This window comes from Canis lupus, chromosome 27 (genome assembly GCF_011100685.1).
Source record: "Canis lupus familiaris isolate Mischka breed German Shepherd chromosome 27, alternate assembly UU_Cfam_GSD_1.0, whole genome shotgun sequence".
NCBI classification, from domain to species: Eukaryota; Metazoa; Chordata; class Mammalia; order Carnivora; family Canidae; genus Canis; species Canis lupus.
Genome location: NC_049248.1, coordinates 31,732,499 through 31,746,613, shown reverse-complemented (window position 1 = coordinate 31,746,613; position 14,115 = coordinate 31,732,499). Strand labels below are relative to the sequence as shown.

General features: G+C 37.4%; 1 protein-coding gene across 3 annotated transcripts in view; it reads left to right on the top strand.

Annotated features, from left to right (window-relative positions):
- CPNE8 (copine 8) overlaps window positions 1–14,115 on the top strand; it is a 321,061-nt gene that overhangs the window by 215,591 nt on the left and 91,355 nt on the right. For 2 of the 3 annotated variants that reach the window (XM_038577248.1, XM_038577250.1), the window contains one exon: window positions 281–2,011. The exons of the other annotated variant lie outside the window; for it this stretch is intronic. In XM_038577248.1, coding sequence (XP_038433176.1) covers window positions 281–469 — 189 coding nt within the window. In that variant the 3' untranslated portion in view covers window positions 470–2,011. Of the gene's footprint in view, window positions 1–280; window positions 2,012–14,115 lie in introns of those variants that run through there. 3 annotated transcript variants of the gene reach the window in all.

Genomic DNA, 14,115 nt, shown 5'->3' with positions numbered 1-14,115 from the left:
TCCTCCATCAGGGTCCCCTTGAGGCGCCTGCTTCTCCCTCTGCCTCTCTCTGCCTATCTCTGTGTTTCTCTCTTGAATAAATAAATAAAATATTTTTTTAAAAAAATCTCTTGAAAATGCATAGTAATTACTATCCATCTAACCATTCCTCCAGGCTTCTCTGAATCTCAGTTAAATGTGTACATGTTTCGATTTTTGTGTCTATTAAATAGCGTGCTAAAGTCTCTGAAATCACTTTTCTTTCACTCATTAATGAATTGTGATTTCACCTCTATTTTAGTTTGTGCCATTCAGAGATTATATTGACAGAAGCGGAAACCACATCCTGAGCATGGCTAGATTGGCTAAAGATGTCCTCGCTGAGATCCCTGAGCAGTTTCTCTCCTACATGAGGGCCCGTGGGATCAAGCCATCACCTGCGCCCCCACCATACACCCCACCTACACATGTGTTACAGACTCAGATATGACTGTGCTCTGAATTGCTCAGTTAAGTACACTTCATTTAGAACTGCTGAGTCAACGCTTTGCTCCTGGTGCTCTGTAAGGAACCAGGGAATGAGATCCTTTTCTCAGTTTGGTTTCAGCAGTACTGGTTAATATGCTTTCTCGGATCCAAAATTAATTCTCTTTCTAAACCAAAACTGTAAATATAGTTGTTGCATGAGCAACAGAAAAATTGTTTAAATGCTTGAAGCAAAATATGGATGTCTTCTCTGAATCTTTCTCTCTCTCTCTCTTTTTTTTTTTTTGGACAGAAACAGCTAATTTCCAATGTATTGTTGGGAAAAAGCACAATATGTTTTTAACTCAAATATTGTCCTCGACTGCTGTGTGTATAGGAAAGCAGTCTCTCTGTATCAATGTTTACATGTTACAACTTTTTAAATTTCAATACTTTTATAACTGTTCTTAAGAATAAGAGTTTTGAAAATTGAATCCTTTGTCTTCTAAATTGCAATAGCTATAATCACAAGAGCAATATCTCTTTGAATGACTGTCTGGACAAATGCAATTGCAAATAAGGGAAGGAAGAGATGCTTTCATATTTCTCAGTAAGTGAATTGTCTTATGAAGCCGCATCTGCTGAGTAATGAGTTCCTCTGCGTTGTTTGCCAAGTTAGGGAGTTTAAGCTTAGCAGATGTGTATCCTGTAAGAACATGCATTTTTCATGGAGTTTGGGTTCTAAATTTAGACTGCAGTCAGTTTATGTTCTGTAATTCTCAGTAGAAATAATAAAAAGTCAAACATCGTGAACTGTAAAATGCACAGAAAATACTTTGTGTACAAAGTAGCATCTTTATATTATAATGCTATTTAGAAAGACTAAAACCCAGAATATTTAACTGTGAACCATGTAGCAGAAGTTTTAAACTTTTTATTCCATTATACCTTGTCTAGATATTTTAATTCAAAGGGATACTGGCTCTCCTGATTTGGATTCCTTGTTATCACCTTTTCATGTTGCCCTGCAGGGTGCACAGGCTGGAAGTTTTTTTGTGAAATTCCCAGTTAAATATACACAACCATGTGACTTAGTGCACAACACATTTGTGAAATAACCTACTCCTACATACTGAACTGCCTGTCCACAATTAATTGTAAAGAGTTTTTGCATGTACAGTTTTTACAAGAATAACAGTTTTGTGATGTTGTGTCTAAATTAAAGCATTTCTTTAGAACAAATGGCCTTAAATTCTCACAAAATTCCTGGAAATGATTGTGAATTGCCTTCAAATAATAGAAAAGTGTATTTTTTTTTCTTTTGTGTCAACAATGTAACTGCTTTATAATATTTTTCCTTACTTATACCCTATTTATTACTTGGTTTATTTCTACTGTATGTTGTTCTCTCTGTCCCAAGTTGACTTAGGGTGACTTTTATAAGCATGAAACTATTTTATTGAAAAGAAAACTATATACACCCACATATCTAACATTATCAATTATATAATTATGTAATAATGAATTGTCCATTTTTAAGTATGTATTAAAATCTTTAAAGGGATAACTATTTGTTCTGGAAATTTTATGTGTGAGTGATGTGGCATGTGATGATTTCCCTTACTGCTCATAAATATTTTTACTGGTATCGTTTATTAACCTACCAATTTTTTTTTAATTTGCCTTCATTGTTTGGTCCAAAGAAACAAAGATGAATAAGGTTAGTATGCTTTCCTTCTTGGCAAACAGTTATTTTACTTTGAACTAATCAGAGAAAGTGAAGGATGCTTTCTTATCTAAGTAATAGTGTGCTCAAACTTAGTGGGGGCAGATGGCTAAGAAACAATCTTTAGTTACAAGCCTTGCCCTTTGTATGGCAGAGTGGTCACCAAAATGCTTGTGATGGGAGATTGATCTATCTACCTATCTATCTATCTATCTATCTATCTATCTATCTATCTATCTATCTAAGAGCGTGTGAGCAGGAGGAAGCAGAGGAAGAGGGAAAGAATCTCAAGCTGACTGCTGAGCATGTACCACAACACGGGGCTCGATCTCACAACCCTGAGATCATGACCTGAGCCCAAATCAAGAGCCAGACACTTATAAATAAAATCTTTTTAAAAAGGGAGGGGGGACGCCTGGGTGGCTCAGTGGTTAAGCCTCTGCCTTTGGCTAAGGTCATGATCCCAGGGTCCTGAGATCAAGTCCCACATCGGGCTCCCTGCATGGAGTCTGCTTCTCCCTCTGCCTTTGTCTCTGCCTCTGTGTGTCTCTCATGAATAAATGAATAAAATCCTAAAAAAAAAAAAAAAAAGAGTCAGACACTTAACGGACTGATCCATCTAGGGGCCCTGATGTTAGTTCTATATTTTATGTTTTAAAATACCCAGTCTTACCTTATCTCTGTGTAAAGAAACCAAATCTGAAGGGTTTGAGTGATTTATCCAAGTCCATGTAACCAAAGCAGAGCTGGTTACTACTGCAAAAATAACTACTTAAATCTTCTGAGGGATCCCTGGGCAGCTCAGTGGTTTAGCGTCTGTCTTCGGCTCAAGGCGTGATCCTGGAGTCCCGGGATCGAGTCCCTCGTTGGGTTCCCTGCGAGGAGCCTGCCTCTGCCTATGTCTCTGCCTCTTTCTCTGTGTCTCTCATGAATAAATAAATAAAAATCTTTTTAAAAAAATCTGAACTGCCATTAGGGGCTTTGTAATGAGAAATCCCAGGAATAAGATCCATAAATGCAAATGCACATCAATGGTTGCACATACAAACTAGGTGTGAGGGATATGGAACATTAGGTAATAGACCAGAAAGGTATGTGTTGGGAAAAGAGTGATAGCTCTAAGTCATTAACCTCGCTACAGAAAGCAGACTGTGACCAAAGGATGTTGGTCCTGGGTGTTATCCTCTCTAATCTTGTTCCTTTCCTCTCTGATGAGAATCATTTTAATTCCAGGATGAGCCATTGGATGTCTACTCAAGCATCTCTGTCACTGGTCTCACCCAGTTATATATTCCCATTGCTTCCCAAATAAATATTAAAATTATCCAGGCTCGTCTCCTCACTTTTTCCAAACAATCTGAGTTCTTCTGAGGTCTCAGGCATAGATAGTTCCTACTCTTTCCTTCCACCAGGCTCTCTCCGTAGGCCTCCACCTAAAATACCCTTTGCATCTTCTAGCCCAAGCCTGGTCTTCTTTTTTTTTTTTTTTTTTCCAAGCCCTAATCTTCTTAATCATGTTTTTTTTTTTTTTTTCTTAAAAACTTCAGCTAACAGTGATCAGTAACTTCTGTGAACTCAAACATGCACTGCATGTTAGCATATCCATAGCCTCATTATTTATAAACTATTTTACTTTGGGGCATCTTGATATCTCCCCAGCACCAGAGAATATGATTTAATGGTACCTGGATAAAGGTAAATTCTAAAAGCTTCCCAGTTTACTGTATTGAGTAACAAGGTTGTGAAACTGTTGCAATTAGAGGATATCAGATGGCTCGATCACTACTTTTAAAATCCTCTCCTCCAGCATGTAATATGGGGCTAAAAGAAGAGGTGGGTATGACTTTGAATGGTGGTATGTGTGAGGGAGAGAGTGGCAGTGGAACAGGGTTGGAAGACAGGCTGTTCTGTTGTTCAGATTTAGTGAAGATAATTAAGTAGGCTCATGTACCTTTTATTGTTATTATGGTAGTTTATCACCTGCTTAGGATATAAAGACATTTCTCTCACAAGATGAGACTGATGTGGGGATCCCTGGGTGGCTCAGTGGTTTCGCGCCTGCCTTTGGCCCAGGGCACGATCCTGGAGTCCCAGGATCGAGTCCCACATCAGGCTCCCTGCATGGAGCCTACTTCTCCCTCTCCCTCTGCCTCTCTCTATGTCTATCATAAATAAATAAAAATAAATCTTAAAAAAAAAGATGAGATTGATGTGGTTGTTTCTTAGAGGACCAGCCACTGCCAAAGATTTTACTGAAGAGCATGCTTTTTCCTTTCAACTTGTGTTTATTTCAACTATTTTATATCTTTGTGTTGCTCAGATCTGTAATTGACACAAAATGGCAAGATACTCAATAAAAACTCACTTGAAGACTAATTTCTATCATTAGCACAAATCAGATACACTTCCCAATAAAGAAACAGAGCTGAGGATCAAATTGATTTCCTTTGAGTGCATGTGGTATCATTTAATAAAGATCAAAAGGATGGAAATCTACTTGTAAAAAGCTAATACTGTGCAGAGCTTTCCTATCAGTGAGTCACAAATAGCTTTCAGTTATATGCCATGCAGATGGGCTACAGGTGTATACCTTGCTGATGAGCTGTGGGGTATACAGCTTGGGATAACCGGGACTCTCAGGCTCCAGCATCCTTATTGGCTAACCTCAGGATATCTTACAAATACTTTTTTTTGTTAAAAAAATATGTGTATCTTGACAGAAATGCTCTGCATTATAGAGATTATTTCTCAAATAAGTTATGAGTGTCCTTATGAGAATCTCAAGTTTACATTAATCATGTACCTCGTTTTACATTGAATTACAGAATTTCTGAGAAACCTTTCTTGCCTTGTCAATCATCTTGTTCATAAACATTCCACTACACCCAGAAAGAGTGGGTTCCTTAATCTATGTATTACTATAGGACTCAAAAGGCTTCAAAGCATAATAAAATCAAAGGAATTCAACATTTGTTTTTTTCTCTTAGAATAAACAATTCTAGATGCTCCCCCTCCTCCTCACCATTGCTGTGTTCCTCACCCCAACTTCCCACCAAATATTCTTCTGTTTGCTCTGATGATCCCTGAAAGTCATTGAACACTAGGAAAGCCTTTTATTCCCCCAAATATAGGAAGGTATTGAGATGAAAGACAAGGAGGTTTTGAGAATTAATAAATGCATTTTATAAATGTACTGACCTAAGTGCACCATGATTTGTTTTCTAAAGCCTTCATCAGATTCCACATGATTTTGAAGAAAGACGCTTTGGTATATCATGAGCATACAATTGCTGAAAGGGTTTCCTTGAAGATGTGAAGGGGGAAACGAGAGAACCCACAAACACAAGCCTAAGCTATGTTTATCACTCCTTCACACCAATGATTATGTTTGCAACATTCACAGCTCAGATTTCAAGCTTCACGACCAGAGTAAGAAGTCACCAAATAGTAATATTTGCCCAATAGATAAATGACCCATAATAAAATCATTTTTTTTAAAAGTTAATGTGACCCCAACCACTATTTTAACTGTATGGAAATATTTACTTGTAATAAACACAATATACTAACATAATACACAGATGTCTCCAAACATAGTGATTGTACTAAGATTATTCCTTGATGGCAGACTAGTTCTGATTCCTAACAGACTTCTGAACAGTTTTAGAGTAACCATCTTTAAACCTCATAAGGCAGAGTTGTTACTTATTTAATATTTCAACAAACCACCCCTGGCCCCATCATCTCCCATTGTTCTTATTGCCTGGACCTTGGAGATGCTCTTAAGGTGCATCTAAGAGAAAGATGACCACTGAGCTCTTACCATGGAAAGAGCAAAAGCAAACTGTTCTCAAGATTTGCTCCTTTAGTTTTAAAGCAGCAATGGCCATGACCTTGAGATTTTCACATCATAAACTTATTCATTCATTTAATTTCCATGAAACAGGACTGCTGGACATTCCTAATATATTTAGATAAGCTGATTTCATACAGATAGGCTTTCCTATTAGTCAAAGAGGTGGATATCATTGACCTTACAAATTAGGAGGAAGGATGAAGGAAAGAATATGCTCAGGGCCTGCTTAAAAATAGCTCCTCAGGGGCACCTGGGTAGCTCAGTGGTTGAGTGTCTGCCTTTGGCTCAGGTTATGATCCCAGGGTCCTGGGATTGAGTCCTACATCGGGGTCCCTGGAGGGAGCCTGCTTCTCCCTCTCCCTGTGTCTCTACCTCTCTCTCTTCTGTCTCCCATGTATAAACAAGTACATTTTTTTTAAAAAAAGCTCCTCTTTCAGAGATTGTCCTCACCTTACAAAAGAAGTTAATAGAAATTTTTTTTTAAGATTTATTCATTTATTCATGATAGACACAGAGAGAGACAGAGAGGCAGAGACACAGGAGGAGGGAGAAGCAGGATCCATGCTGGGAGCCCGACGCGGGACTCGATCCTGAGACCCCAGGATCGTGCCCTGGGCCAAAGGCAGGCGCCAAACCACTGAGCCACCCAGGGATCCCCTAGAATTTTTTTTTAAAGACTGGCTTAGTAATTTTGACAGTGAACAACCAGTTTGATAACTCCTACAATATCCACAAGATAATTCTGACAAGAAACACTAAATAAGGCATGGATCAAATCTTTGAGAAATATATTTAAATCTAATATACCTAAAAATAACAAAATTTTACTGTTTAACTTTCAAAAAATAACAAAAGGGATATCCTATAATTAAGAGATGGGCAATTTGCAATGCACTCATTCTGCATCATAAGACTTAAAAGAAAATGCAGGAACCCTGAGAAATCAAGTAGCAATTACTAGAAACCCCTTTGGGTTCATCAAGAACAAACTTTTGAGTCCCTAAAATTATATGGACCTAACAACAACAACAACAACAATCTATGATACTTTTTTCAAATTAGGTCATCAGATGGCAGTCTAAGAAGGTAGTTTTAATTTTCCATTTATTTTCTGAGGATGCATGGTAGTTTTAAATCCATGATTTGGAATCTAAATCCAAAAAAATTATATATGTGCTTGGCCTCTTCTATAGGCTTGTTATAAAATTACTAGAAGCTTCACCAGAAAGAGTATGACTCATTATGACACCATATATTAGAGCCAAAAGATCTGAGTTTATCTCAGCTATTTGATTTTTTTAAATATCACTTAAATATCCAATTTTAATTTTTATCGTTAATGTAATGTAATGTAATTTGCAAGGGTCCGTAAAGCACTATCCTGTGGTTCCATCAATGACAGAAATGATTTCAATTGGAGCACACTCTGAAACTTGACCCTTTAAGAACCTGATGGGAGGATTTTATTGAATGAACCTGATATATAATAAGCTACCAAGGGACCTTCTGAGAGATTGACCAGAAAGAAAGAAAACTCAGCTTCCTATTTAAAGTGGCAGGTTATTAGCTTAGCTATTAATCTAAGTCAGTCTTATTTTCACCATTCCCTTTGTCTGAGAATCTGGAGTATATAGGAAAGATGAGAGAAAAAGCCCAAGTCCCCTTGCTCTGTCAATGCCTTTCATCTTATGTGCATGTGCCCTCATGCCTGTGTCCCTGCTTTCACCCTCCTGTCATTGATCACATTTTCAGTTACTTGTTTGTCTGTATTTCAGGTTTGTCTGTGAGCTCCATGATAGCAGAAAGCAGGGCAGTCTTGTTCACTCTTCTCTCACACATAACACAGGGCCTAACTCTTAGTAGGACATCAATTGAATTAGTGAAGGGAATTCAGTCAAATGAATGATCGCTAATAATGTTACATTAGTAACTTGGTGTTTTAAGATAAAACTGAATCACAGTATATCCAGACAGAGAGAAATCAGCAAAAATCTTAAAACAGCATCCAACCTCACTTTTCCCATATTTATTTATCCTTTCCTCTAAATCTGAACTGTGAAAGGGAATAAATAGAGATTAACAGCCTCTCTCTCTCCACCTGCTCTCAGGCTTAATTAGCAGGGAAATGGTCAAAAGGCAGGCAGGCAGCAGGAGGGAAGAGATAAATGAAGCTTTGACACAATCTGATAGCCACAGGTCCTGACTCTGGATAGTCTGGGGAGAAAGTATTCATAAAATGCCAGATCCTATATAATTTCTGCTCTGACCAGGCATGCTAAATAAGCCAAAACAAAACAAAAGGCTTTTAAGCCTGCAACTTACCTTTAAAATGAAAATGGCAAGAATTTATATTTTATATGTTGGGAAACCATACTGTAGCCTCACTTTCACATATTATCTATGCTTTGCATATTTCCAAGTGGATTATGCATGCTTGTGTGTGGGGTGGTGGTGAACATATACCTTCATTCATGCATGTACCTGCATTTATGCGTAGGCAACAGTAAATGTGAGGGCCCTAAACGAGGGTGTTTATTATAGAAAAAAAATGACTTTGCTTTACAAGCACTTACTGCCTTTCCTGGGGCTGATTATCTATCCTGGGGGAAGTATTCCCAGCCTGTACAAAATGTGGACAAGAACACAGAAGGTTAGAACTTTGCAGCTGCATTCATAATAGGACAGGTTGACTTGCAAATCCTACTGTGCTAATATTTATGATTTGTAATGTATTCTTGCATCCTCTGCTTAGCAACAAGGGAAAAGGGTTTAATGAATAAGAATTTGGCTGTGGGGAAGGAATGTGGAGGACTATAGTTATTCCATATTGGCATCTTAGCTCAGAATTTCACCCACCATTCAATCTAAGATTGAATTCTACTTAACTTTCTAAGAAGAAATGAATAAATACTCAAAATCCTACCTGCATCCCCCGTTAGATCATCTATGTCCTATAACTATTTCCTAAACCATGGTAATGAATTTGGTTTAGCATTTAATCACTTGCACAGCACTATCTCATATGCAATCTGTCTACACCTGTCAAAACTCTTTTCGCCCACAGAGATTCAGCTCAAATGCTGCTTTTCACCGATGCTGTTCTGCATTCCCTAGATTACTGGGAATCAATGCCTCTTTTTCACCAGCCTGTATGTATATAGATAGTCTGCTCCGCATCTCTAGGGGCAGGCTATTTTGCAGTGGGGAGGTCTTACTGCCCTAACCCTGTAGGGGGTCAATCTAAATCTGAGGTTCTGTAACAGGAAGCCCATCTGCCTAAAGATGTGAGTCACATTCTCCGATATGATCTCTGTCAAAGATAAAGGTAATCTTTACCTCCCATTCACTTTACTTTTTTGTCCTATTTCTCACTGCTTCAAAGAAGAAGGGGGTGATTTATCCAGTCTCTCAAAGACCCCAACAGTCTCCCGGGGAGTTCCTGACCAGCACTGTTCCTCAATCTCCTTCATGGCTCTGCACAGCCACCCTTGACTGGGGTTCCCCCTACCCTGCAGGATAGAATCCACAATCCTTAGTTTGTGTTTTCTCCTAAGGCAGAAACCCAGCCAAAGTCTTGGGGTGCATGCAGCTTATTAGGGAGCTAATCTCCTGGAGTGGGACTGAGAGATTTGGGAAAAGGACAGAAAGAGGAAATCCAATATAAGGGTGTTATCAAAGTCACTGAAGGCAGCAGGGCTCCTTCCTGCCTCCAAACTCCTAAGCATCATACAGAAAACTCAGAAATCACCCACCTTAGGACTGACCAGGAGAACCATTGATCTGTAAGTCTCTGTCTCCTGCTGGATGGAGCAGCCTGCACTTCTGGGCTGCTCACACGTGCTTGAGAAATGTGTACTCTGGCATCTATGGCACGGGAGCCTTTCCAGGGTGAAAAGTCAAAAACATGCAGTACAGGGTTAAGGTCAGACATCATCTGCACGACGTGGGGTGAAGCCTGCATCAAGCCAACTAGGGCTAAAATTAGAAGTGAGGCTAGGAGAATGAGTGGGGTCATCAGAGGCATATGAAGCACTGGGCCCTCGAGATTCAACCTTGAAGCAGGCATTACCTATATTTGCAGCTTCAAATCCTGCTGCTTCTCGTTGGCGCAGGAAAGGCGGCTCGCATTCACGTGCCTGCAGTTCTCCAAACACACCATTCCACTGCATATTCCCTGCTTTTCCAGGCGCACTTTCTCATCCTCACTCGTGCTTGTCTCCCAAAGCCCTGCTTAGGTATTTCTACATGAGTTCAGCTTTCCTTCCTTTATATTATTTCACTACACTGCAGTTATACATGTTATTTAATAGCACATCAAGTACCATGTTTATTTAAGGTCACTATTTCATTAAAGTGTAGTATGCGATAAGAAATGCAAAAATTCTAAGCACATTGCTTAATGAGATTTCCCAAGATGAACACATCTATGTAACCACCACGTAGATTAAAAATATAGTATTACCAGCAGCCCTCCCTGGGCCCCATTAAAGACACAAATTCCTCCTCAAAGTAACCACTATCTTGACTTTTATCATATTAGGTTATTTTTATCTTTTTTTCCTCCAAATTTTATATAATTGGAATAATACAATTTACATTCTTTTGTCTAATTTATTTCATCCAATAACCCCTTCATGAGATTTATTTATTTACAAGTACTTGTACTTGTGCATGGCAATTTTTTTCAATCTTCTATAGTATTCCATTGTGTTAATATACCACATTTTGGATTTCTTTATTAATGGGGTTTGAGGTTATTTTAAGTTTTAGAATAATATGAAAAAAGCTTTATGATTACAATCATACATGGCTTTTGATACAAATGTGCCTCTATTTCTATTGGGTATATACCTAGAAATGCTCCTTGCCTTTAAGTCTACATGGGTTGAAATTAGTATAACTAAGCTGCTTTTGCTTAGTACTCTTCCGGTGTATGCTTTGTGTTTTTTGTTTTTATTTTGCAACATATTACCTTCAATCTTTTTTATTCTTGTGTTTAAGATTTCTTTTTTGGTAGCAGCATTAACTTGAGTATATATTTCTGTGTCTCCATGAAGAGGCTTTGAATTTTCAGTGGGTAGGTTTCCCTGAGGTAGTGCTCACAGATGGCTAAATCTGTCTAATTCTGAGGCTGCATATTGGGAAGTCCTTTTGCCAGAAGTCACATTCTTCAGCACAGGACTGAAGACTCTGTTAGTGCTAACAGTATAGCTAGTGTTTCTAGATATATACATCATATTCAGTTAAATTTAAATTTAAGCTAAACTGGGCAGCCTGGGGCTCAGCAGTTTAGCGCCTGCCTTCGGCCCAGGCCGTGATCCTGGAGTCCCAGGATCGAGTCCCACGTCGGGCTCCCTGCATGAAGCCTGCTTCTCCCTCTGCCTGTGTCTCTGCCTCTCTCTGTGTGTCTATCATGAATAAATAAATAAAATCTTTTAAAAAATAAATTTAAGATAAACAATGAATACTGTTTCAGTGTAGGTGTATTCTAAATAGTGTATGGTACATACTTATACTAACGCATTTTTCATTGTTTATCTGAAATTCAAATTTCAGTGGGTATCCTGTATATTCACTTGCTAAATCTGGCAAACTTTGGTACATTCATTCTGATAATCAAATATGAGTATTTTGTCCATTAGCAGTTGATGTAATTGTCGATACATTTAGGTAAATATCAGGCATCTTACTATTATGTTTCTTTTTTTCTTCTTGTTTTTTATTAACCAAGAGTTTATTTCATAATAAGAATACCAATCTATTAGCCTCTTGGTTACATATTCTTTTACTATTCTTTCAGTGTTACTAGAGATTATATAGTATGTCCTGACTTATTAAATTCTAGGGAAAATAATACTTATACCATATCCCAGAATGCCAGAATTATAAACTCTTTAACTCTGAAATTTTTTAATTTTGTTGAAGCGTATCTTAATTCTACATATATGTTAAACTTTTTAAGATACCATGACTAAGTTTGTTAATTTATACTTACCCACATATTTTTTTCCATTTTTCTTCATTACTTCTTGCATTTCAAGATTTCCATCTGAGATAATTTTCCCTTTGCCTTAAAAATTCTCTTTATTTTCTCTTTGTTTAGGAGTCTACGGATGACAAATTCTCTCAATTTTTTTCTTGGAAGAATAGATTGTCCTGTGTTCACTTTTGAAAGATATTTTCTCTGTGCAAGAGTTTTAGGCTGACATTTACTTTTTTGTTTTACACCTTAAAGTTATAATTCCCTTATCTTCTCCTGTCCATTGTTAAGAAATGAACCCATAGGACCCACAGTTTATCCTTAAGGGTAATGTGCATTTCCCTAGAAAAAGGTATTTGTTGCTTTTGGTATTCAGCAATTTTACTATGACATTCTTTTCCTTGTTTTTGTTTTTATTAGAGCTTCTTGAAATTGTGAATTGATATTTTTTTATAATTTTGAAAAATTATCAGTGATTATCCTTTTAAATATTGCTTCTGAATTATTCTTTTGTTCTTCCCTTCTAGAATTTCGGTTTCAGGCCCTATAAATTATTATACACTTTCAAACTATATCCCATCTGTCTTTCTCTATGTGCTTCAGCTGGATATTTTCCATTAATTTATTTTCTATTTGATTAATCTTCTCGAGTCCAATCTCCTGTTAAACTCATCTATTAAATTCTCAGTTTCAATTATTGTGTTCCCTATTTCCACTTGATTAATTTTATACATTTCAGTTCTTTAGTGAAAATTGCCATCATCTTTTCTACTTTTTCAGCATATTAACCACAGTTATTCCATTTTATTTTTTAAAGGTGTATTTATTCATTTTAGAGACATTGAGCATGGGGGTAGGGGCAGAGGGAGAGTAACAGAGAGAACCTTAAGCAGACTCTGCCCTGAGCACAGAGCCCAATGCAGGCTCTATCTCACAACCCTGAGATCATGACCAGAGCTGAAAACAAGAGTCAGACACTTAACCAACTGTGCCACCCAGGTACCCCTTCACTACAGTTATTTTAAAGTTTGTGTTCTGATAGCCAATATCTGGCATGCTGGTGGATCTATTTATATTTTTGTTTAGTCTCTTGTCCTATTTCTTGGTTTGTCTATTAATTTTTATTTAGTACCTGAAACGTGTATGAAAAAATTATAGAATTTCTAGAAAATTTGTTCATTTGTTCTTCATAGACTTCTCTATGTCCAGTGTCCAGTGCTCAGTATTCCTCCTATCCAACACTGGAATGTCCAGTGCTCAGTACTCCTCCTATTCAACACTGGAGTTTTGACACCCATATTTTCTCATTTACAGATCTATTTTCTTTGCCAAACTGTGAGATTCTTGGGGACAGGGATTGTATCTTTGTGTTGATTATTTACAGCCAGCACAGAGCCTGGTGCATATTCAGTACTTAAATAATACACATTAAACTAAATTGAATGACCAGTGGGTTGAGACTATAAAAATAGTTGATTTGATGAGCATGAAATTTAACTTGAAGGGAAATTTTTAATATTTCAACTATCTATGAATTTTTCCAGATTTTCATATGGTTCTAACCCTTTTTGATATAATTAGTATAGCAAATAGCCTCACAAATTATTTCTTTTCCCCTGCTATATAATGGGAACCATTCCTCTAATCCCATTGGAAAGTGGCAAGCCAATACAAAGGTACTATTTTGGGGGCACAAAATATTGTTACAGATTAAAGAAAAATAACTGAAAACCTCACGCTGTTTTTAATGGTTGATGTTTCTTCACCCTCTGCTTAAAATAAACTACAAGATGAACACCTTAGTCTACCAGTGACCAGTCAACCCCATCTTCTTGAGCTTGCATCTGTGCTGCCTTTTCCCCATTTCCATGGCAGCAAAATGAAGGACCAGCCTACCATTGTAGTGACTTCAGTAAATTCTTGTTTGCTTTTTTGTCTGATAGTGTTATTACTTTGGTTACTGTTTCCTAGATATTTTAATAAACTCTCAAAACAACCATCTCCTCAGAACACTATGGTGTTCTCATTCCTGTTCAAAGATTGAATTTGTAATAACTTACATCCCATCAAATACTGGAAAAAAACTAATGTGTAAATATGGTATGTAGC